The sequence below is a fragment of the Haemorhous mexicanus genome, chromosome 4 (genome assembly GCF_027477595.1).
Source record: "Haemorhous mexicanus isolate bHaeMex1 chromosome 4, bHaeMex1.pri, whole genome shotgun sequence".
NCBI classification, from domain to species: Eukaryota; Metazoa; Chordata; class Aves; order Passeriformes; family Fringillidae; genus Haemorhous; species Haemorhous mexicanus.
In genome coordinates this window covers 77,117,397-77,141,867 of record NC_082344.1, presented here as the reverse complement: position 1 = coordinate 77,141,867, position 24,471 = coordinate 77,117,397, and the positions used below count along the sequence as shown (strand labels likewise).

The following is a 24,471-nucleotide window of genomic DNA, read 5'->3' as shown; positions in this document are numbered from 1 at the left end:
CACTTGGGTACAGACATACCTGTGTATGTACGTGTATGTACATGTACACACACATACACCGTGTATGTGCAAGGTATGTACACACCTTGTATGCACATGGCATACCTGGGCAGGGACCCACCTGGGCAGGGACACACCTGGGCAGGGACCCACCTGGGCAGGGACACACCTGTGCTCACACTCGTGTGGGTCTGGGGAACAGGCAGGCAGAGCCGTGCCGGGGATGCGGTGCCGGGAGTGCCCGGGCCGTGGCGGTGTGTATACGGCGGGTGTGGCCGCAGGGGTGTGGCCTCGGGGGTGTGGCCGCGGGGGTGTGGCCGCGGGGGTGTGGCCGCCCCGGGGCTGAGCGTCACCCCGGCCCCACCCCCGGGCCCCGCCCCCTCCGTGCGCCCCGAGCCCCGCCCTCTCCAACAGCCGGGGGGGCGGGGAGGGGCGGGGCGGAGCGGTCGGGGGCGGGGTCAATGCGGGTGGGGCGGGGCAAGGGCTGCACTTGAGGCGTGGCTAAGAGTCAGGGGCGGGTCTAGCGGGCGGTGGAGCCGTTGGGGCGGGGCTAAAGCCGAGCGGGGCGGGGGCAGAGCGCGTTGTGGGCGTGGTCAGAGCCGCACGGGGGCGCGGCCAGCCCGTTGCGGGCGTGCCCCGCGCGTTGTGGGCGGGGCCGGCCCGCCGGTGTCGCTCGCGCTGCGGCAGCGGCGGCTCCGGAGCGGGGCCCGGCCCGGCCCGGCCGCTTCTCCCGGCCCCGCCCGGCCATGGCGCTGCTGCGGGCGGCCGCGCTGCCCGCCGAGGGCTGCCCGGCTTGGCTGCCCACGCACGTCCAGGTGACGGTGGTGCGGGCCCGCGGGCTGCGCTGCAAGGGCGGCGGCAAAGGCAAAGCGGGCGGCAGCGACGCGTACACCGTGATCCAGCTGGGCCGCGAGAAGTACAGCACCTCGGTGGCCGAGAAGAGCGGCGGCAGCCCCGAGTGGAGGGAGGAATGTGCATTCGAGCTGCCCCCCGAGCCCGGGGCCTGCGGCGGGCTGGTGCTCACGGTGATGCACCGGGCGCTCGTGGGCATGGACCGGTTCCTGGGCCAGGCCCTGGTGCCCCTGGAGCCCGCCCGGCAGCGCGGCCGCGAGCCCGACGAGCGGTGAGTGCGGGGCGGCAGCGGGGCTGGGGCCGGGGCTGCACCGGGCGGGCGGCACGGGGTCCCAGGGTGGGCACATGGACTCCCCCAGTGCCCTGGCATGGCTGTCGCTCTGTCCCTGTGCCCCAGGGTGGGGACATGGACTCCCCCAGTGCCCTGGCATGGCTGTCACTCTGTCCCTGTGCCCCAGGGTGGGGACATGCAATCCCCCAGTGTCCTGGCATGGATGTCACTCTGTCACTGTGCCCCAGGGTGGGCACACGGACCCTCCCAGGCCCTGGCATGGCTGTCACTGCGTCCCTGTGCCCTGTGGGCACCGCGGGGTCCCTGGGTCCCCAGGACGGCTGCTGGAGGAGGAAGGGCATCACGGCTTCCATGGGCACCCTCGGGATGTGCCACGGGGGTTGGGGTGTGGCGGGTCCGGGCGTGCCCGTCTGGGCTTTGCGGGGCTCCCGCACCGTCCGTGGCCGTGCCCGCCGCAGGAGGGGCGGCCCTGGGGAGGGGTCCCGAGGCCGGGCTGGCTGTGTGACCCCCCCCGGAAGGACTCAGGGCATGGCAGGGCCTGGGGATGCCCGGGAAGGACATGCCGGAGGGTGGGACATCCCGGCTGTGCCAGGACGGGCTGTGGGACGGGGGTCCCTGCATCCCCCTGGAGGGAACCTGCTGGACAGGGCACCGGAGCATCCATCCCCGGGCAGGCACAGCATGGCCCGCGGTCCCTCTGCAGCCCCCAGGGCTCTGTGTCTCCTGCACCTCGTGGTTTGTCCCCTGGTGGCTGCGGTGGCTTGGCAGCCCCCCCGTTGTCCCCCGGTTTGTGAGGGAGGGTCCCCAGTTTGCGGTGCAGAGCCCAGCCCCGGGCTGCCCCCGGCACAGACCCTGTGCGTGGGGGCAATTGCCGATCCTCCTCCCTGCCCAGAAGGCTTTACAACAACCAGAATGTTTTCCAGCCTTTGCCCAGCACAGAAGCGCAGGAATGCGGCGGGGATTCCTGTGGGGAAGGAGTTTTGGGGGCTTTGTTCGGGCAGGGCTGGCGGTGCCCCCCTGGCCCCCCGATCCCGGCGGCCGTGCTGGCTTTGTGCCGGAGCTGCGGCCTTGCAGGGAGCCTCCCTCCCTCCCTCAGAGCCGGGACCGGGGCAGAACTGCGGGAGCTCTCCCCGTGCAGAACCGCAGCTCGCCAGCCCCGAGGCCCCCGGCGGGCCCAGAGGGGAGCGTGGGCCGGGGGAGGCGTCGGGAGCCCCGGGGACACGGCTGGCAGCTCTCCCGCCGTCATTCCGCTTTTCTTCGCAAAACGCCGGAGCTGGGCGGGTTCAGGGGCTGGGCCGGCATTCCTGGGGCCTGCTGGAAACGGGGCATGTGGGAAAAGCCCGTGGTTGGGGAGAGCCCTGCCCTGGGAAAGGTTTTAGTGGAGCTGGGCAGAGCCGGAGCCCCCCAAGGCCTGCTCCTTGGCCAGGGCCTGCTGCTGGCTCCTGGCATGCCAGAGGTCTCGTCAGGGGCTGGTAATCCCACGGGAGCAATGTCCAGCCTGTGTCACCCCGTGACACCAATCCTGCAGGCTGGAGAGCCCCAGGGGCTTGGAGAAGGCTCCAGGGAGACCTTCCAGCACCTTCCAGGGCCTGAAGAGAAAAAGGTCCCTCCCAACCCAAACCATTCCAGGATTCTGGAGCCCCTCTGCTCTGGAGCCAGGCTGGGAGAGCTGGGAATGTTCCCCTGGAGAAGGGAAGGCTCCAGGCAGAGCTCAGAGCCCCTGGCAGGGCCTGGAGGGGCTCCAGGAGAGCTGGAGAGGGACTGGGGACAAGGGACAGAGGGACAGGAGCCAGGGAATGGCTGCCACTGGGAAAGGGAAGATTGGGCTGGGATCTTGGCAAGGAATTGCTGGCTGGGAGGGTGGGCAGGGGCTGGGCTGGAATTCCCAGAGCAGCTGGGGCTGCCCCTGGATCCCTGGCAGTGCCCAAGGCCAGGCTGGACACTGGGGCTGGCGCAGCCTGGGACAGGGGAAGGGATGCAATGGGATGAGTTTTGAGGTCCCTTCCAGCCCATGATCCTCTCATTTGCCATCTGTCTCCCTCCCTTCCTGTACTTTGCTTGCATAAGGAAAATTCACTTCCCCTTGAGGCATTCAGGATCGCAGGAGCTTTTAAAACTCTATTTTCACCCGTGGCCCCTAGGATGGAAATGAGCATGGAAAACACGAGGGAAGCTCTCACTCTGTGTCCCTCTGCAGCCTGGAGGGGCCGTGCTGGTTTTTGGAGGAGAATCCCAGGGGCTTGAGCTTGCCCAGCTGGGTGGGAGAAGAATCGTGGGGAGCTCAGGGGGTTCTGGCTCTTTGGGAGCTCCCAACCGGCTCTGACGTCTGGAAACAACTTTGTTCAGGAGGAAACTTTGAGTCCCAGATTAGAAAGAGCAAAACAAACAGAGGCTCCCACCCTGGGGCTGTCCCTGCTGGGCCCAGGCAGGGCTGTGCTGGGGAGATAACGGGGCTGTGGGGCTGAGCCTCTGCCCTCGCCCTGCTGCCAGGGCAGGGGGAGCCTGCTCCAGCAAAGCATCCCTTGTCAGTGTGCTGACCTTGCTCTCATTTCCCTGCAGGTTTTTATTGCACAGGAACTTGAGCAGTGATAATTGTTATCCTTGTTTTCGGCTGGCTGGAAAATGTTCCGTCAGGCTTGGACTCTTCCCCGGGAAGGGGGGCCGGGGGTGTTTACGAGCTGCCTCGTGCTGCTCAGCCTGGGCCATTTCGGTGCTTTGCCAGGGGAAAATCAACTCCTGGAGTTGCACAAGAGCAGCCTGAGAGCTCTCGTGGCCTTTCTGGGCGTCCCAGGGTTTGTCCCACGCTCAGGCAGCTCCGGGGATCGGGCTTGGCAGGCAGAGCAAGCTCTGAGCATCATTTCCCCCTTTGCATTGAGCCTTTGTGCATCCAGAGAGCCCTGGGCAGGATCTCCTGGTCCTCACCTCCCTCCCCTGATCTGGTCCTGCAGCTCCCTGTGCTGTGCTCAGCCCCTGCAAAGCCAGGGTCCAGCTCAGGAAAAGAGAGATTTTTGGGAACTCACAAGTCAGCTGTTGCTTCTGCTTCCCAACATCCAGGAAATGCCCTTGGAGTCCCCCGTGGGGCTCATCCTGTGGGGTGGCAGCGAGCCAGGGACTGTCCCCTGCACACCCAGCCCATCAGCTGAGAATCCTGGAGTGGTTTGGGTTGGAAGGGGCTGTAAAAGTCATCCAGTGCCACCCCTGCCATGGCAGGGACAGCTCCCACTGTCCCAGGCACATCCAAGCCCCAGTGTCCAACCTGGCCTTGGGCACTGCCAGGGATCCAGGGGCAGCCACAGCTGGGAATGCTCTGGGAATTCCAGCCCAGCCCCTGCCCACCCTCCCAGGAAGCAATTCCCAGTTCCCAATATTCCATCCAGCCCTGCCCTCTGGCAGTGGGATCCATTCCCTGTGCCCTGTCCCTCCAGCCCTTGTCCCCAGTCCCTCTCCAGAGGACATGGAGACATTTCCCTTGGCCCAGGTGTGGCACCCTTTGGGTGAGCAGCAAGGGAGGGGACACTGAGGGGACGGGAGGTGCCTGGGAACACCTGCAGGGCTGGACCCTGGATCTGCCTGCCTGGGAACCCAGAATACCCTGATTTGCAGGGTGAGGCTGATGGTGGGAGGGAGCAGCTAAGGTCCAAGGTGTCCTTTAGCCAGCCCTTAGTGGCCATTCCCTGGTCCCTCCCTCTCTGCAGAACCATTTCCATTTGTCCCTGTCCCAAAGATCTCCCAGCCTTGGGACAGGGGAAAGGTTGAAGGTGCAGGCAGGGCTCAAACCCCAGAGCAGTGGGTGCAGCAGGAGTCAGGACTCCTGGTCTGCTTTTCCTGCAGTGACTTGCACTTGCTCCCGACAGGGAACTCGTCTGGGGGAGTTGTTCCCTCTGCAGAATTAGCTCAGCTCTGACTTCCCCAAAGCCCTTCCGTGCTGCACTTCCCTCTTCTGGTTCCCCTTCCTGCCCAGCTGTGGGGCACCTGCTGCTGGGGGGCTCTGGGGGGCTGCCAGGGCCTGGGGCTCTCCTCCCTCTCCCCCAGCACACGGCCTTGCCTTGGCTGCCAAACTTTGCCAGCCCAGGTCCTTGGGGCCACCAGGGCTTCTCTGCTCCATCTGGGCATGGAGGAGCTCCTTGGGGGAAGGGGACAGGGAATTCCTTGGGTTGGGGAATGCCATGGAGGCAGAGAGAGCAGAGAAGGAGGTGTGAGCCCCAGCACGGGCAGGGAGGCTGGGAAGGAGAGGGCTGACCCCGAGGCTCTCTAAAGGGCCCATCCTGCCCAGTGATGGGTGCTGCCCATCTGCTCAGTGTGTTGGGACCTTGCAGGAGTGAGAGGCTCCCTCAGAGCCAGGGAAGGTCCCAAATCCCTGCCAGGAGCCTCACACCAGGCACTTGTCCCTTGCTGGACTGGTGGGACCTGTCCTGTCCCCTCCTTGCTGTGGCAGATGCTTTCCTGGCACTGTCCTGGTGTTCCCCCTGGCATGGACCCGCTCTCATCTCCTCCCCCAGCCCCTCTGGAGCTGTGTCAGCCCACGCTGTGCCTGTGGGGTCTCCCTCCCTCGTTTAATGAAGATCAGGAGATCATTAGCAGTGGAATGGGGCTGTGGCAGCCCGCAGGCTCGGGGCTGTGCCATCTCCCTGGGACCTGGTGCTCCTTCCCATTCCCAGCCTGGCCTTGGCTCCTCGTGCCAGGGGAGACTGTCACACCCAGGCTGGAGCTCTCTCTGCTCCCTGGGGAGCTGAGCCCAGGCCACATCCCTGCAGCTCTGTCCTTGGCACGGCTGTCCTCAGGCTGAGGAGAGACCTTGCAGTGGGGTGGGGAGGAAACTGCTGCCCTGGGATGGGTTTGGGATGGGAGCTTCGCATCCAAGGGCAAAGAGAGTGCCAGCAAGGCTGGTGAGGGTCTGTGAGGGGGCCAGGAGCACCAGGGAGCTCCTGGCATGCCCTGAGCTGGGATGGTTCGGGCTGAAAATGCAGCTCTGAGGCAGGAAACGCCCTGGAGTGTCGAAATGCTGCAGGGGAGGAGGGGCTGCTGCTGCCAAAACTGGGGCAGGATGCTCTGCTGTGGGGGCAGGGGGGACAGCCAGGGCTGGGATGGCATCTCTGGGGACCGGGTGGGGTGACACCCTTGTGACCGGGGTGGGGTGACACCCGTGGTGACCGGGGTGGGGTGACACCCGTGGTGATGAGGGTGGGGTGACACCCATGGTGACCAGAACTGGGATAACACCCTTGGTGACCAGCTGACCCCAGGCAAGCATTTTCCCCGAGCTGGGAGCCCAGGGCAGAGGCCCCAGGTGCTCCACAGGGTGATGGGAGGGTAAATTTGGCTGTAATTTTGCTCCTACCTGCCCAGTTAACCCCATTTTCACCCAGTTGCCATTGCTGGTTTAAGGAGTTTAAAGCCCTTGCTCTGCTCTCCTGCAGGAAAACTCTGCTTTTCTCATTTTTTAAGATATTTGAGTGGTCTGCTCCCAGCTTAGCTCATCTGGCACATTGGTGTGTTGGTGGCTGAGAGCACTGGCCCATCACCCTCCATCATCTTACACCCCACAAAGCTGCAGACTCAGGCTTCTCACTGTGTCACGTGGATTTTCCAGGGCCCTGACTGCCTCCAGCGACAGAAAAACCTGCAGGACAAACCTGGGCAAACCCCTCAGTCCTGTTGGTGCAGAGCTGCAGGCCTGGGGCAGTTGGTGCTGCTGCCTGTGCTGTGCTCAGTCCCTGCTCCAGGAGCCTCCCTGCTCCCTCCTGTGCCTCAGAGCCTGGCTGCAGGGTGGGCTCTGCTCCCCTCCTTTTGGGGGATGCTCCTTGTGGTTCCTGGAGGAGCCCAAGGAAAAGCTGGCATCCTCTCCAGTGCCAGGTGGCGATGGCCTTTGAGCCCCTGCTGTGCCCCTCTCTGTGCCTGGGGCCTGTCAGAGCCTGTGCCTGGCTGAGGTGTGCTCAGACCTGCCCTGGAATTCTGCTCCATCAGGAGCCTGCCTGGGACGTGGGCTCTGGGAGCTCCATCCCTGGAGCAGCAGCCCAGGGGCTCCTCCCCAGCTCTGCATTCCCAGGGGGCTCTTCCCTGACAGACCCAGCGAGGATGAGGGAGTGGAGCTGCTGCTGGGCCCAGGATTCCTCCCCTTTCCCCTTTCTTTGTGTGTCACTCACTCCAGAGCAGGGGCTGCAGTGATGGATGAGCAATCCCTGTGTGACCTGCTCCCAGAGCGCTGTAGCTGGTGCTTCAGGCTGTCTGGAGCCCTGGGGCTGCTGTCCCTGCCCTGGGGCTGGTGTCCCTTCCCTGTCATTGGTGTCCCTGCCCTGGCATTGGTGTCCCTGCCCTGGCATTGGTGTCCCTGCCCTGGGGCTGGTGTCCCTTCCCTGGGGCTGGTGTCCCTTCCCTGTCATTGGTGTCCCTTCCCTGTCATTGGTGTCCCTGCCCTGGGGCTGCTGTCCCTGCCCTGGCATTGGTGTCCCTGCCCTGGCATTGGTGTCCCTGCCCTGGGGCTGATGTCCCTTCCCTGGGGGAAGTGTCCCTTCCCTGTCACTGGTGTCCCTGCCCTGGCGTTGGTGTCCCTGCCCTGGCATTGGGGGTGTCCCTGCCCTGGGGCTGGTGTCCCTTCCCTGTCATTGGTGTCCCTTCCCTGTCATTGGTGTCCCTTCCCTGTCATTGGTGTCCCTTACTTTGGGTTGGTGTCCCTGTCCTGGTGTTGGTGTCCCTTCCCTGTCATTGGTGTCCCTGCCAGGGGCTGGTGTCCCTTCCCTGTCGTTGGTGTCCCTTCCCTGTCATTGGTGTCCCTTCCCTGGCATTGGTGTCCCTGCCCTGGCATTAGGGGTGTCCCTGCCCTGGCATTAGGGGTGTCCCTGCCCTGTCATTGGTGTCCCTGCCCCGGCATTGATGTCCCTGCCCTGGCATTAGGGGTGTCCCTGCCCTGGCGTTGGTGTCCCTGCCCTGGCATTGGTGTCCCTGCCCTGGCATTGGGGATGTCCCTGCCCTGTCATTGGTGTCCCTTTGGAGAACAGTCATTCCCCAGCCTCTGGGGGCTGGTTCTGTGTGTTCACTGGCCGTGGTGCCTCTCCCAGCCTGAAGTGGGAAGGATTCTCAGCAGAGGGTGTTTCTCCTGTGCCCCCTGTGCCCTGGAGGGGCTGCCAGGAGCAGCTGCTCCCATGGGGCCTGTGCAGCAGCCCCTGGTGCTCTGCAGTCTCACAGTCAGCCCAGGGCTCATGTTGGTTTAACTTTGGGTTCTCGTGGGCAGGGCAGGGATCAGCAGCACTGCCAGTGTCACCTTGTCCCCTGGGTTGTGGTGTCTGGGCAGGTCACTGGGTGCCCACGAGGGTGGTTTATTGGGAGGCAGCTGGGGGGACATAAACCATGGGTGCTGTGGAGTGTGAGCAGGTAAATGCAGCTGGGCTGATCATGTCCTGACTCCTGCTCTTGCTGTCCCCAGTCTGCTTTACAGCTCCTTAAATCTTCCCCTCCTTCCTCTTCCCACCTGTCCATCCTGTGCTAGAGAAAAGCCTCAGATCCCAAAACAAAAGTGATTTGGGATGAAGCTGCTGCCTGTGTTCCCATGCCAGCCCCATCCTGGTGGCTCAGAGCTCTTTTCCATCCCTGGTGTCTGTCCTGGTCCCAAAGCTGTCCCCTCCATGCCACCATCTTCTGACCATGCCAGGCCTTGTCCCATCCCTGGCACAGCCAGCAGGGCTGGCTTTTCCCTGCTTTTCAGGCTGTTCCTGCCACTGGTTCCCACTGGAGTGACAACACCTCTGTTCCTGGCCTCTGAGTGCTGGGATGAGCCCTTTGGCAAGTGCCAGTCCGTGCTGGGATTTTTCTCACCTGGGATTTTCTCTGGTGTCCCAGAGGAGCACCGTGCCCAGGGCTCCCTGCCCTTCCACACAGCTCCAGCTTGGAGGAGCAGGGCTGGGCTCTGGCTGTGTGAGGAGCTGGGCTTGGTTCCTTGCAGCCTTGTTTGTGAGCACTTCTGGGAAGAGCATTTGGAGGGATGAACTCCCCACCTCAGCTGCTCCATCCTCAGGGAACCAGCCTGTGTTTATTTTCCATCTGTGCTTTCAGCAGCTCGCAGGGATCACCTGGCAGCATCAGCCATCCAAAACCAGCACGGGAACCAGCCCTGCAGAAAAGCTTCCCAGCACTGGCAGGGGAAGCTGGGGCAGGAACACGGAGCCAGACAAAAAAGCACAGAATTCCCCGGGGCTGCCTTGTTTTCTACCCTGTGCTTCCCCTCCTGGCTAGGTGAGCTTCCTCCTGGCCCAGCTGCCTCAGCTGCAGGGAAATGTCCCTGTGCTGGGCTCTCAGGGGGCTGTGCCAGGAGGGGCTGGCCTCAGTGTTTTCCCTGCATTGGTTCTCCATGCCCTGCCCTGCTCTGTCCCTGTAGCAGCAATCCTTGACTGAAGCTCGGGGCTCTCCTGCCCAGCCAGGCTGACCTTGCAGCGGGGATGAATCAGCAGGAAATGCCAGCCTGGAGCCGTCTGGGAAGAGCCTCTGGCTCTGGGCTGGGATGTGCCTGTGTCTGACTGCAGCTCTGAGCTGGGCAGGGCAGGAGGATTTCTGCTGCTCCAGGTGAGCCTGGCCTGCCCTGACAGTGCTCAGTGCTTTTGGGAGCCTTTGGGGCAGCACCTGAAGTGGAAGTGCTCCAGAAATGTTCCAGCTGTGCCTCCTTCCCTGGTGCATCCCTGAACCCCAGGGGTCACTAAGGGACTTCCCCAGAAAACTCCTTTGAACTCCCTGCTGGCAAAGCACTGGGACCAGTCTGAGAGGGAAACTGGAGGTCCTGGAGCCCAGGGTGTGCTGAGCAGGGCTGGTGGGGCACAGGAGGTCCAGCTGAGCTGCAGCTTGGAGGGGAATCTTGGGGACTCCAACCAGAGCCATCAGAGGGCAGAGGGGATCCTCCCTGGGATAACCCCTGTCCTCCTAGGGAATAACCTGCTCATGGCATCCCAGGGTTGCTGGCTGTGTCCTGCTCATGGCATCCTGGGGGCTGGCTGTGTCCTGCTCATGGCATCCTGGGGGCTGGCTGTGTCCTGCTCATGCCACCCTGGGGGCTGGCTGTGTCCTGCTCATGCCATCCTGGGGGGTGGCTGTGTCCTGCTCATGCCACCCTGGGGGCTGGCTGTGTCCTGCTCATGGCATCCCAGGGGTGCTGGCTGTGTCCTGCTCATGGCATCCCAGGGGTGCTGGCTGTGTCCTGCTCATGGCATCCCAGGGGTGCTGGCTGTGTCCTGCTCATGCCACCCTGGGGGCTGGCTGTGTCCTGCTCATGGCATCCCAGGGGTGCTGGCTGTGTCCTGCTCATGCCACCCTGGGGGCTGGCTGTGTCCTGCTCATGGCATCCCGGGGGTGCTGGCTGTGTCCTGCTCATGGCATCCCGGGGGTGCTGGCTGTGTCCTGCTCATGCCATCCCAGGGGTGCTGGCTGTGTCCTGCTCATGGCATCCCAGGGGTGCTGGCTGTGTCCTGCTCATGCCACCCCAGGGGTGCTGGCTGTGTCCTGCTCATGCCATGTCCTGCTCATGGCCAGCCCCATGCTCCCAAACCCCGAGAGGTTTCTCACTGGTGGGGAGAGAGCAGTGCCCAGGCATTCCCCGTGTAGCTCCATGAATGTTTCATGGGCCAGGGGTGTCTCTGTGCCCCCCTGGAGTGTCCCCTGCTGCCCAGGGGAGGATGAAGCCCAGAGGAGAAGGGAAGGTGTCCTGAGCAAATCCATGCCATCCTCATCCTCTGTGGGGTCACTTTCCCCCATAATCACATTCCTGTGCTCCTGTTTGCCCTTGGCTCACCCTGGGATGCTGCAGGACGAGGACAGCTGTGGTTTTGGGAGCTCTGTGTGTGCTCCCCGTGCCTGCCCTGATCCTGGCAACAGCAGATGTAAAAACAGACCTGGGCTGTCTCCCCAGGCTGCCCCTGGCACTGCTCCTCTCCTGACAGGGGGAGCAGGGAGGAGCAGAGCCCTTCTGGGGTGTCTGGGAGAGCTGGGCTGTGCTCGTTAACCAGCTGACCTAGATGAGTGTGCACAGCCCCACCGTGGGGGCTGGGGAGCCTCTGCCCCACGGGGCTGCTCCTGATCCAGGGGACAGCCCAGAGCCCCCCAGATCCCTGTGAGCCTCCCCAGAGCCTGCAGCAGCTTCCCCTTGCCAGGCTCTCCTGGCTGGGTTTGCTCTGCTTCCTCCCCCTCAGCCTCACCAGGCTGCTCTCCAGGCCCTGCCCTGCATGGCAAGCAGATCTGGGCTCCCTCTCTCTGGGGATGCACCCCAGCAGTGCTGGCTCTGTGCAGGGTCACAGGGACAATGCACATTTGTTGGCAAAGAGAATGTCCCAGCCTGTGACTTGTGCCTTCCATCTGGCTGGGGCTGCTCTGCCTGGGTGTGACACCCTGCAGGTGTCCCATGGAGGTGTCACCCTGGAGCTGTCATCCTGGAGGTGTCCCCAGGCTCTCGGTGTGTCAGCAGGACATCACCTGGCAGGGCAGGGGGCAGGAGCTGGGGAAAAGGAGCAAAAAGGAGCAGCTCCCCAGGGAGCAGAGGATGCTGGTCAGGAGGTCTCCTCCTCTGGGAAGCACATTCCAGCTGTAGGGAGCCGGGGAAGCAGCACAGGCTGGGACACATCTCCTCACCTGCAGCAATCCTGCTCCTGCTCCCCACCAGCTCTGGCTCTGGGACAGGGTTTCACTGCATTTTAACTGAAATTTTGTAACCTGCAAAGGCTCTGTGGGGCTGGGACCCCTCCAAACCTTGGGAGGCTCCCCCAGAGCGGGTGGCTGGAGGTGAGTGGCTCGTCCTGGGTGTGCTGTGCAGCGAGGGGCTGGATCCCAGCTGTGGCCTCCAACCCCCCCAGGAAGCAGGTCCTGGTGGATCCCTGGGGCTGGATGTGCTTGGCACAGCTCCCTCCCTCCCCTGCTCCAGAGCTGACTGATGTAACCCAGTTCTGCTCCTTCAGACCTGGAAAAGGGATCTCATGTTTGTTTTCCAGGTGGGTTGTCTATCCCATAGAAAACATCGTGTCCCTCTCCAGGATGTGACCTTGGGTGGCCCCAGCCCAGAAACCCCTCCCAGCATCCCCCCAGGGCAGCTCCAGGGAGGAATTTGGGAAACCCTGGGCTGTGGGAGGCGGTTCCTGGTGGAAAGCTGGAGTTTGTGAGTTGCTGCCTGGGACTTGTTCCCTCCCTGATCCCTCTGTCCTGCTGCATCCCAGCAGTTTGCACCTCCTGTTTCCACTGGGGCTGATTCATAAAAAACCCAAGCACATGGAGCAGCTGGATCCTCCCAAACCCTCGTCCTGTGCCACAAACTGAGAGCTCAGCCTAAAAATAGCCCCGTGCCTGTTGGAGGTGTAGCCCCGACTGCTGATGAGGTCTTGGGAACCAGAAATAGCTCCTGAGTCCCAGCAGGAGCAGAGGTTCTGCCTTGAACAGCTGCGTTTGGAGCAGCTCAGGCTCAGAGTCCCCTTGGATGCTCACAGGGCTGGGGCATGCTGGGGGCACACCCAGGCTGTTCCAGCTCCTCCTGGGGAGCTCCTGCCTTTCCCTGTGTTGATCCCCCCAGGTCCTCCCTGGTTTTTTCCATGGGATGATGTAAGGCACACAAATTCCTTTCAGAAGTTCTTTGTCTTTCCCGTGCAGTGACTCAGCCCCCCCAGGCTCTCCCTCCCCAGCTGCCAGGCTGCTGCAGCCCTTCCCTCCTGAGCTGCTTCCAGCTCCTCCTTCAAGTGGAGAATGCACTGGGGGATGTTCCAGGCAGCCTTTTCCCCTCCAGTCCTTTGGGAAGTGTTCTCCTGATGCACCTGCTGCTGCTCCCATCCCATCCCATCCCATCCCATCCCATCCCATCCCATCCCATCCCATCCCATCCCATCCCATCCCATCCCATCCCAGGGGCTCAGCCTCTTCTGGGCTGCCTTGCTCGAAGGGGTCAATGCTGCCTTTTTTCATGGATTTTATTTTTTCTTTCTTGCCTGGCTATTTTCAAGCTGGTAACCTGAGCACTGAAGGATTTGCAGTGGGCATTGGATGGGATGGGCTAAGTGAGTGGTGGGAATGGGAGTGGATTCACTGGGATTGAATTCTGTGTGTGCCCAGAAGAGTGCCAGGCACTGTCCCTCCTGCCTTTGTGTGCTGCCAGCTGTGCCCCTGGGATATTTACCAGGGAATGAGGGAATTTTGTGCCCCCTGTATGGCATCCCAGACTGGTTTGGGTTAGAGGAACCCTAAAGCCCATCCAGTGCCACCCCTGCCACGGGCAGGGACACCTCCCACTGTCCCAGTTCCTCCAGGCCCCAATGTCCAGCCTTGCCTGGGACACTTCCAGGGTGTGCTGTAGCATTCCCAGGCTTCCCAGCTCCTCCATCCAGGCTGTGAAAACTTCCCTGGCAGGAATTCAGGAGCTCCTGGAGGACACAACTCCAGTTTTTTCCTCACCCTGGTGCTTCCAGCATGGTCACACCTGCCCCCATCCCATCCCATTATCCCATTATCCCATCCCATCCCATTATCCCAATCCATCCCATTATCCCATCCCATCCCATTTTCCTTCCCTATTTTTTTTTCTTCTCAGTGACTTCACCCTCCAGGTGGATGTAAGACACCCCTGGGATTTTTATTTTCTGGGAAATTGTTAGTGCATGTCAGAAGTGTCTTCACCTCCCATTGCTCCCAGGAAGCACAAGATGGAGAAACAGGATCTGTCCTGAGCCTGGAGCTTTCCTTGGGCCTTGTTCAGGGGAATTTTAATCAGAAATTCATGTAATACTTGGATCTGGGCAGGCTCAGGGCTGTGGCTGTGCTGGGGTCCTGCTCATCCTGCTGCACCCCTGGGAAGTGGTGCCTGGACTGGCAGAGATGGGGCATCCCGTGGGGATGAAGTGATTTTTGGGAAAGAACAGGGAAGCACAGTCCCCTGGAGGCCTGTGTTTGGTGCTGCCCCTTTGGAATGTGGGAGTGGAGAACCAGGGGGTGGCTCTGGGTGTGTCTTTGCCTTGGTGTCCCCAGTGCCACCCTTCCTCCCCTCTGGCTGGAGTCCAGACCCCTCTGCCATGCCATTCCAGGGGCTGCTCCGTGCCCTGCCAGCTCCCAGGCCATTCCCTGAGGGAGCACCAGCACCTAAAGGGAGCCTGGGGGTGCTTTTGCCTTGTGCAGGGAATGGTTTGGAGGCTTTTCCAGTGTTCCCCCATTTCCACGGGCAGCTTTGGAGCAAAGTCTGTGTTAGGGGTTTTGTGTGGGGTGGGACAGTGGGAAGCATTCCCAGGAATCCTCTGGAATCAGTGGGAGCTTTGTGCTGGGCATGGCCAATAGCTCCTTCTGGAACCTGCTGTGGGAGTGTGGGAATTGCCCCCAGATCAGCAGCCTGGGACGGGTGGGCTTGTGTTGGGTGGGATTGGAGCTGCTCAGCTGCTGCTGCTGCCCCAAAGAACTCCTGGGATGCATCACCCTTTAAAGCACTTGGTCCAAGGACACTTCCAGGCAACCCTGAGTGTCTCTGTTGGAGTGAGACCCAGCAGGTCTGGCAGGAAGTTGATTGAGTGGATGCTGCTGAGCTCCTTTGCCATTGTGGGTCAGTCTCTGCTGAGAGGATCCCTGAGTCACTGGCTCTGGGACATTCCAGTCACGAGCACAAAGCGCCGGGGGCTTTGTCTCCTTCCAAACACAGCTCCCAGCTCTGCCTGCAGAATCACAGTGCTGGCTGGAGGCCTCAGTGAGCTGCTGGTTCCCAGGCTGTTCAGTGGAAGGGCAGCATGTGGCGTGAGGACAGGGATGGACATGGAGCTGCAGGTGCACCGGGGAGGGGTCAGGTCCCGTGTGCCACCTCTCTGTGGGGTGTTTGTGTCTCTGACTTGGGGTTTAGGTGATACCTGGGACACTTGGCTTAGAATCCCAGCATCACTGAGGCTGGAAAAGCCCTCCTGGATCACTGAGTCCAATCCCCAATGCCCAAAACACTGAGTGCCACATCCAGGCATTCCTTGGACACCTCCAGGGCTGGGGACTCCTGGGTAGTTCTCCTTTTCCCTGGAGAAACTCGTGCTAGATAACCCTGGTGCTTTCTCTCCTCAAAGTTCTGCTGGCTTGTGGCTCTGGGAGGTGACAGAGGGCCCTTCCCTTGTGTCTCCCCTGTGGCTGCAGGTGGCATAAGCTGCACTCCAAGGCTGGGAAGAAGGAGAAGGAGCGTGGTGAGATCCTGGTGAGCCTGCAGTTCACCCGGCACAGCCTGACCGCCAGCATGTTCGACCTGTCCGTGAAGGACAAGGCGCGCTCGCCCTTCGGGAAGCTCAAGGACAAGGTGACAGGCAAGAAGAAGTACGACCTGGAGTCGGCCTCTGCCATCATCCCCAGCAGCATGGCAGCCCTGGACATGGAGGATGACTTCGAGCTGGGGGGCAAGAAGTCCAAGCTGAAGGGCTTCTTCCTGAAGAACAAGCTGCGCAGGTCGTCGCTGACGCAGTCCAGCACGTCGCTGGGCTCCGACAGCACCATCTCCTCTGCCAGCCTGAGCCTGGCGGGCACCGTGCCCGAGGTGCCCAAGTCCCCCAGCAGACACGGCAGCCTGTCCACCGAGCGCTCTGGTAAGAGGATCAGGGATAATCCCCCGGGCTCCCCTTCCTTTCTGGGCAAGGGGCTGCTGAGACTTCTTGCAGCTCTGTTAACTGATTGCTTACCCAGCCACAGAACCAGGGATTGGGGAGTTGGTTACTCCAATTCCAGGAGTGGACCAGCAATGTGGAATTGTTCAGGTTGGAAAAGCCCTTCAGGATCACGGAGTCCAACCATCCCCAGCACTGCCAAGGCCACCACTGCCCCATGTCCCAAAGTGCCACAGGGCTTTGAAATCCCTCCAGGGATGGGGACTCCAGCCCTGCCCTTTCCAGGAAGGAATTTCCCCAATATCCACCCTGAGCCCCCCCTGGCCCAGCCTGAGGCCATTCCCTCTGCTCCTGTCCCTGTTCCCTGGAGCAGAGCCCGACCCCCCCGGCTGTCCCCTCCTGGCAGGAGCTGTGCAGAGCCACAAGGTCCCCCTGAGCCTCCTTTGCTCCAGGATGTCACTAGGAGGTGACATCCTGCACAAAGCCCCCGAGACCTGTGTGCTGGCACTGAGGTGTTTGCCAGAACAGGAGGAACATCCCAGATTTTGCTTTTCCATGCCTGCACCACGAGCTCCCAGGGTCTGGGGGTTCCTCAGGGCTGTTCTTTCAGCCCCTCGGGGCAGTCCCTGCCAGGAGGGCCCTGGCTGGGCCTGGCTGGGCCTGGCTGGGCTGGGCTGGGCTGGGCTGGGCTGGGCTGGGCTGCTGGCCCTGCCCTGGGTCACTGCTCTCTCTCTCTAATGAGCCGCCTCCGCTTGCAGGCAAAGCCCAAGCGGGGCCGGGGCCGGCTCCGGTGATTAAAACAATCTGAGCTCTTGGCACTCCCAGGGCAGTCATTTACAAACAAAAAAGGCCATTGTAGGGAATTAATTCTCCCTTGGAAACAAATACATCATTAAATGGTTCAGTTGGCTGAGACAGCACATTGCCAGGTTGGGTGGGAGTCCCTGGGGAGGCCCTGTGGCTTCTGCTGGTGACATTCCTGTGCTGGTTCCATCATCCTTGGCCTGAGCCTTCCAGCTACTGGGAGCTTCCCTTCCCATGGCAGGGGACTGGAACTGGCTGATCTTTAAGGTCACTTCCAGCCCAAACCATTCCGCAGTTCCATGAAGGAAGCAGCATCTCCAGCTGGGAGGGGTGAGCAGCTGTCAGTTGTTTTCCTCGGGTTCTCCATGACTTCTACCCCCAAAAACTGGCAGTAGCCACGAGGTCATAGAGACATGGAATTGTTAAGGTTGGAAAAGATTTTTAAGATGATCAAGTCCAACCCTCGAGGCAGTGGGAGGGAGAGGCAGGCACTGGGCCCTCCTGGCTCATCACACCAAGCAGTGGCCTGGAGCTCTTGGCCCCATCACCTCGTGTTCAGTGCAAGCTCATACATCACATGGAAGCTTTCAAACCCTTTAAGGAGCTTCTGAGGACTTCCTTGCATTTATTATCAAGCTCAGACAATGGGTTTGTCATCTTGCAGAGCCTCCTCAGGGGGTCCTCCCCTGCTGTGCTCAGGGACAGTTTTGTGTCCCCAGTGTGGCCGCACAGCAGCGAGCTGTGCTTTGCATTCCAAGGATTTAATCATAATCCTTGGAATGATTAGGGGAGCAGCAGGGAGAAGGCTGGGGTGGTTTCCCAGCTCTCTTTGGCGTGTGGAAGACAAGGATGGCCTGACCTGTTGTGTGTTTGCCCCCCGCAGTGAAGGAGCTGCTGGCCTCGCCCAAGCTGAGCCACAAGAGAGCGTTCAGCGACGACGTGTCGCAGGTCAGCCCCGCAGAGCTGGAGCCCAGAGCCCCGCCGAGCCCCCAGCCCAGGAGGGACCCCGGCTCCCGCTCGTCCCTGTGCATCAACGGCAGCCACGTGTACGGGGAGGAGGCAGCGCCCAGGAACCCGCCCAGCTCTGCCCCCCTGCCCGTGCCCCGCAGGCAGGACGAGCCCTTGGGCTTCACCCCCCTGCATGCCGAGCCCCACGAGGTGCCCTGGGGGCTGGGCAGCCTGGAGAGGGCCCAGCAGAGGGACGAGCCCAGGTTCATCCCGTCCCCTCCCAGCCTGGCCCTGCAGGAAGAGCTCAAGGTGTCCACCAAGGCCGTGACCCTCAGCAACCACCTGGGCAGGGCCAGGATGGAGGAGAGCACCCGCCTGGAGGGCAAAGCCAGCCCGGCTGCGCCTGCTCTGGGCTTCCCCACGGAGCCAGCCAAGGACAGAGCACCCGAGGACACCAGGAAGGAGGACAAGAAAGCCAAGGGAGGCTTCTTCCACCACGGGGGCAAAGGCCAGGGGGACAGAGGGACCCCCGTCCACGCCTCGGCCGCGGGGGATGAGAGGAGTAAGAGCAGCGGCTGGTTTGGGTCCAAGGAGCCCAAAGAGTCTCCTCAGAAACCCAGGTCAGTGCAAGGGGGTGTGGAGGTCCAGGCTGGTGATTCCTGCCCCAAATTTTGGATTTTCCTGTCTCCAGCAGCTCCTGGGTGCTCCTGGGAGTGCTCAGGCAAGGGCAGAGCAGGGGAAATGCTTCCTTGCTCTTAAATGTCTCAAAGGGAAGGGGATTTTCTTGGATCCTCTCCTGGCTTCTGCCAGAAACCATCTCTGCTGGATGTGGGATGTGTTTTGCTCTCAGGAAAGGGAGGGATCCCCTCCATGGAGAGGTTTCCCTCTGCAGAGGTGAGGCTCAGTGTGGTCACACCAAGTGGTTCTGTGGCCTCAAAATGCAGATTCATTATCCTTTAATGAGCTAAAAAAGCTTCCCTGGCAGTCAGGCTGGGATGTGGGATACTGGGATTTGTAATCACATTCCTGTTATGAACCCCACACCCCCTATAGGGTCTGGGCAGGGCGCAGCACTTTGGTTACATGAGATATCATGATTATTCCCAAAGTAACTAATCCCAACCCTGCTCTTTCCTCTTCCCATCCCACCCAGCCTTCCCTTCTCCCAGTTATGAATCTCTAGCTGTTCTTGCTTTGTGTGGTGATTCATCCCTCCCAATCCTGGGGGTTTGTGGTGTTTGTGCTGTTCCTGTGAGGAATTTATCACCCGTGTCCCCCCTGGAGCTGAGCTGGCAGTCCAGAGGTCGAGGGTGGTGTCAGTGAGAGGCAGGAAATGGGGTTAAAACCAGCCAGAGAAAACAACCAGCACTCAGAGCTGCTTCAGTTTGCAGGCTTGGTTTATTAGAGGGATTTTCTAATCTGGGCTGACTTTAACCTCATTTATTAAGCAGAAGGATTTGAGTTCAGTCTGAGCCTCCTTTAATGAAGAGGGCACTCCTGGTTTATTCCTCATAACCCGGCTCCCACGTGGGTTAAACTTGTGAGGGGATGAGCACATCCCTCAGCCTGGCTCCAGCATCAGCCCCGAGATTCCTCCTTTCCATGGGAAGGTGTCGTGCTCGTGGTGGCCTTGAGGCTGCACAGGCAGAGCTGGGGACACTGGGACAGGCAGGAGCTGCTCCCCTGGGCCAGGAACAGCAGCAATATCCCATCCCACTGGAGCTCAGTCCCACAAAGTCCAGCACTGGGAAGGGGCAGGCAGGATGTGAGACAAGTGTGAGGTCTGGGGGCTGCTGTGCCACACTCCTGGCATTCCCTGTCCCTGGCAGTGTCCCAGGGATGGGGCTTGGGGCACCCTGGCATGGTGGAAGGTCCCCGTCCATGGCAGGGGTGGAAGGGGATGGGCTCTAAGGTCCCTTCCAACCCAAACCATGCTGTGATTCTGGGATTCCCAGGAGACTCAAAGCCCTGGCAGTGGTCTGGTGTCACATCCCAGGGCAGGGTTTGTGCATGAGCCTGAAGGACTCTGGTCCCTGCACCCTGTCCTTGAGGAAGGACAGAGCATTCCCACTCAAGATCGTTCTCTTGGGTTTTCTTTCTAATTTTGGGAAAAGAAACCTGCTGGTTAAGGCCTAGAATAAAAAAATCAAAGCTTAAAAATCCTGCTGTGTCCAGGCAGTGCCTCCACAAGTGCCTGAGGCAGCCAGGGAAGCTGGGATGGGATGGGATGGGATGGGATGGGATGGGATGGGATGGGATGGGATGGGATGGGATGGGATGGGATGGGATGGGATGGGATGGGATGGGATGGGATGGGATGGGATGGGATGGGATGGAGCTGCCCTTGGCATCTCTCTCTGGGGCCTTTTCCTTGGGAAATGGGTGAGAAGCCAGCAGGCTGTCCCCTCTTGGCAGTCCTGGGAAGGAGGCAGGCAGGGCCATGATGCTCTGATTTCGAGGCAGGGATGTCAGATCCAGCTGGAGTTCAGCTCCTTGTCCCAGTGGATAATCACCAGGAGTGCCCCTAAGCACTGCTGCTTCCTGACAGCTCCCTGCCTCCCTGCTCTCATTCCCAGCCTTGCTCCTTTCCCAGAGAGTTCCACTCCATGGCTTTGTTTAAATCCACTTCAGTGCTCGCAGTTTAATCTCAGGCTCAGCCAGAGCTGAGCTTGGAGCTGCCTTGCTGAGGACTTTGTCTGTCTCTGAGGAGAGACTTGGGAGAGCTGTGGCAGCAGCTCCTCTGGCTGGGGCTTTCTCTCCCAAATCCAGGAATGGATTCCAAGCAGCACGAGCTGCAGGGAAGGAATTCACAGAACACTTTTGGGTGTTTAGGAGCATCTGAGTGGGCTTTAGGTGCAGTTTGCAATTGAGAATGGGAAATAGTGAGCTTGAACTGGAGCAGGGGGGATTGAGAGGAGGAGCTGGGAGGAGTGGCTCCTGGAGGATGGGGAAATGCTGGAGCTGCCTGGCTGGGAAGGGATTCTCCCTCCCAGTGTCCAGGGACTGGTCACTGGGACAGCTGAGAACCTTTGGGGAGCATTACAGGAATCCTTTGGTGACTGAGCCTGATGTCACCAAAAGGCCCTGTCCATCCTCCCAGGGACAGGGTTTGTCTCTGCCCTGCCTTTCCCAGTGCCTCAGTTTTCCTGGCCATTCATTAGGACATCATTAATTGTTTCAATTATAGACAACTGACCTCTCTGATTTTGTTTTGCTTCCTTACAGTGAACGACCTCGTGGGCCAAGCTGGTGGTTCAGGTCAAGGCTGTGCAAGAGCTTCTAGGTCTTGGTGGCTTCAAAGTGCCAGAGGGCAGGGGCAGAAGGGATCTTGGCGAGGAATTCCTGGCTGGCAGGGTGGGCAGGGGCTGGGCTGGAGTTCCCAAATTTGCTGTGGCTGCCCCTGGATCCCTGGAATGTCCAAGGCCAGGTTGGACACAGGCTGGGAGCAGCAGGAGGTGTCCCTGCCATGGCAGGGGTGGCACTAAATCCCAATTTAAAGTTCCTTCCAGCCCAAACCATTCCAGACTCTATAACCTCTGGGGCTTCTCTGATGTCCATCTGTGGCTGTTCAGTAGCAGTGTCACTCCTAGAGCTGAGTTAACCCTTGCTCTGGGGAGAAGCAGCCTCTGAACTGAGCAGTTTTAAGTCTTGACTTATTTGCAAAAAGGACTTTTCCCCTCCTGCTCTCCTGACTCTGGATACTTCTGCCAGCAGCACCCTCTCATCTGTTTGGCCACCTTGGATAGGCCAAGTTTAACCCTGAGCTGAAGGTGGTGAGAAAGCATCAGAATCAGTCACTTTGCCAGCCCAGAAGCCTCAGCCTGTAATTAGTTAAAAGGTCTGTAATTAGAAGGATGGTTGGAGTTTGCCTGCAGCAAAGCCCAGCCTGGCACAGCTCATCTCTACCCACTTGCTCTGCCAAACACACCCTTCCCAAAATAAGGAGCTGCTGCTTTGGGCTGGGTTTAACTGGAGCTTTATAAAGAGGGTTTTGTTGTGTGCTGGGTGGGTTTTGCTGAGCCCTCAATGTGGGAGCTGGCTCTGCAAACCTGTCTGTGCTCTCCCTGGGGACAGAACTGGGCATTTCTGCCTTCAGCCCCTATTTACACCCCGTTTTCCCTGATTCTTCTCAGGGAAGCAGGTCCCAAAGGCTCTGCTCACCAGCCCTGCTCCCTGCTAATCCCTGGAGCTCCAGGCTTTGATTCTGGAGGGGATGGAGCAGTAGGAAGATGTGTTTGCTCTTTGGAGGCTGAATAAAAGCCTGGTTGGGGGTTGTTGCTTTGAATGTCAGTGGTTAAGGGCTGTGTGTAAGGAAGAAGCTCAGCAGGTTTATTTGAGGCAAAGCCTGGGGCTGAAACAATCCTTTACATGTTTCCAGAGTTTCCTCCAAAGTTATCAGAGCTCTGCAGCTCCTGCTTCCTGTGGAGAATCCTGGTGATAAAATGGGGCTGCATCTTAGGCCTGGCAGCAGGAGAGAGAGGAAATTGTGCTCTGTCCTATAAAAACAGGGGCACCAGTTCCATTCTCAGGTTCAAGCCCCTTCCCAGAGCCCATACCCTTGGATCCAGCAGTGAGGCCAAATATTGACTCAGTTCCTCCCTGTTCCTCATGTGCTCCTGAAAAGTGCCTTTCCTAAGGGCTGGGAATGGGAGCAAGGCTTGGAGTGGCTGGAGCAGAGTCCTTGGCCAGGCTGGCAGTGCTCCATGGAGCATGGAGCTTGTGGCAGCCCCTCCAAAGCCAGCAGGACCCTGAGAGCAGAGCCTGGGAGGCTGCAGAGGTTGAGGAAGAGGGAGATGAAGGCCATGATGTGAAAGCAGGGCGCTGTGGATAGCAGGGATGAATCCAGGGGAGCCATCAGGGTCACAGCTGTGGCACAGGGATTGTGCAGCTCTGGCCCTGCCTTGGAGCAGCCCCAGGGATGGCGTGGGGTCAGTGTGGGGCTGGAAAATGGCTCTGTGCTGCTGAGCCTGCCTCTCCCAGGGATGGCCAGGAGGCAGGATGGGGAGCTGGACCCAGAGCTGGCACCAGCTCAGCCCTGATGTGCTTTGGAACCACCCAGGAACAGCACAGCCCCACTCCCACTCCTGAAAATGGGAATTGGGGCTGAAGTTGGCATCTCCCTGGGTTCCTACTGCCCAGATTTCTCCTGTTTTTTAAAATCCCTGTGGTTTTGAGGGCAAATGTCTGTAAAGGAAGATCTGTCCATTTGCATGGGGATGATGGACAGGTGAGGCCCAAGGGAAGAGCAAAGTGGTTATTGCACAGATAATTATTACAGATCATTTATGGATTGTTACAGGTGATTTATTATAAAGAAACCCAGCCCTTCCACCTCTGGAATTCCTATTTAAAACACATTCCCTGACTCCTTTCCTCTAGTGCTCCCACCCTGTACAAAAATGTCCTGGGCTGCTGTTCCCACCTCTTCCCAACCCCTTCCTGCACAATTCCTGCTGTGCCAGCCCTGCTCCTGCCAGTGGGAGGAGGTTCCTGATCCCTGCTCGGTCTGGAGCTGCTGCAGGATGCTCCAGCACCTCCATCCTGCTGCAGGATGCTCCAGCACCTCCATCCTGCTGCAGGATGCTCCAGCACCTCCATCCTGTGCCTTTCCACCCAGGGGAGCCCTGTCTGTGGGAAAATGGGGCTAAGAGCAACTTGGGAGTGGCACCCACGGCACAGCCCCGGGGCCAGCCCTCCTGGAGGGATTTCCCTTGGGCTGCAGCACAGCTCTGCCCTCAGCAGGGCTGCCTCCCTCCCTGCCCTTCCCATGTGCTGCTTTCTCCTGCAGGTGCAGAGTTCCCCACCCTGCTGCAGCCAGGCTGGGCCCTGCAGAGCCCTGCTCACCTTCCTGCAGCCAGGCTGGGCCCTGCAGAGCCCTGCTGATCTTCCTGCAGCCAGGCTGGGCCCTGCAGAGCCCTGCTGATCTTCCTGCAGCCAGGCTGGGCCCTGCAGAGCCCTGCTCACCCTCCTGCAGCCAGGCTGGGCTCTGCAGAGCCCTGCTGATCTTCCTGCAGCCAGGCTGGGCCCTGCAGAGCCCTGCTCACCCTCTTGCAGCCAGGCTGGGCCCTGCAGAGCCCTGCTCACCTTCCTGCAGCCAGGCTGGGCCCTGCAGAGCCCTGCTCACCCTCCTGCAGCCAGGCTGGGCCCTGCAGAGCCCTGCTCACCTTCCTGCAGCCAGGCTGGGCTCTGCAGAGCCCTGCTCACCCTCCTGCAGCCAGGCTGGGCTCTGCAGAGCCCTGCTCACCCTCCTGCAGCCAGGCTGGGCCCTGCAGAGCCCTGCTCACCTTCCTGCAGCCAGGCTGGGCTCTGCAGAGCCCTGCTGATCTTCCTGCAGCCAGGCTGGGCCCTGCAGAGCCCTGCTGATCTTCCTGCAGCCAGGCTGGGCCCTGCAGAGCCCTGCTCAGCCTGAGAGCAGGCTGGGATCCGGAGGGAGAAATCTTCCTGCACTGAACAAGCTGTTTCCAATAGACTTTTTCCATCAGGGGGTTGCTCAGCAATATTTTATTTCCTTTTTTTTTTTATTGCTGCAAGGCTCAAAGGCGTCTGTGAAGTGCTGCCAAACAAATAAATGAGGGCAGGGAGGTACCCGAGATTTATTTTGGCTGGCGGAGCCGTGTGCTGGGAATGGGAGGGGAAGGAGGAGCAGCAGCAGGAGGAGGAGGAGGGTGAGTCAGCGTTTCAGTGCTGCACAGAGCTGCTTCCATCAGACAAGTGTAGGTTTCCCTCTAGAGGAATCTGCCGTGCTCCACTCCTGCTTTCACCCAGCACTTGCAGCATCCTCCCTCAGGGAGGGTGGGAAAGGGCATTTTGGGCTCAGAGCAAGGCTCCTGCCAGTGCCAGGTGGTGGCCAAAGCAGGGATGTTCATCCCAAGGAATGGGGTGGGACGGTGACACTGCAGTTTGAAATCCCAGTGGAAAGTCACAGATTGTCAAACGGCCTCAGGCTGTGCCAGGGGAGGGTCAGGCTGGATATTGGGAACATTTCTTCCTATCAAGGTTTGTCCAGCCCTGGCA

The 24,471-nt window shown here is 60.4% G+C and overlaps 1 protein-coding gene across 2 annotated transcripts in view; it reads left to right on the top strand.

Annotated features, from left to right (window-relative positions):
- Nucleotides 1-711: 711 nt before the first annotated feature.
- Nucleotides 712-24,471, top strand: part of RAB11FIP5 (RAB11 family interacting protein 5) — a 37,686-nt gene continuing 13,926 nt past the window's right edge. For both annotated transcript variants that reach the window (XM_059845572.1, XM_059845571.1), the window contains exons 1-3: nucleotides 712-1,123; nucleotides 15,248-15,687; nucleotides 17,393-18,077. In XM_059845572.1, coding sequence (XP_059701555.1) covers nucleotides 747-1,123; nucleotides 15,248-15,687; nucleotides 17,393-18,077 — 1,502 coding nt within the window. In that variant the 5' untranslated portion in view covers nucleotides 712-746. The remainder of the gene's footprint in view (nucleotides 1,124-15,247; nucleotides 15,688-17,392; nucleotides 18,078-24,471) is intronic.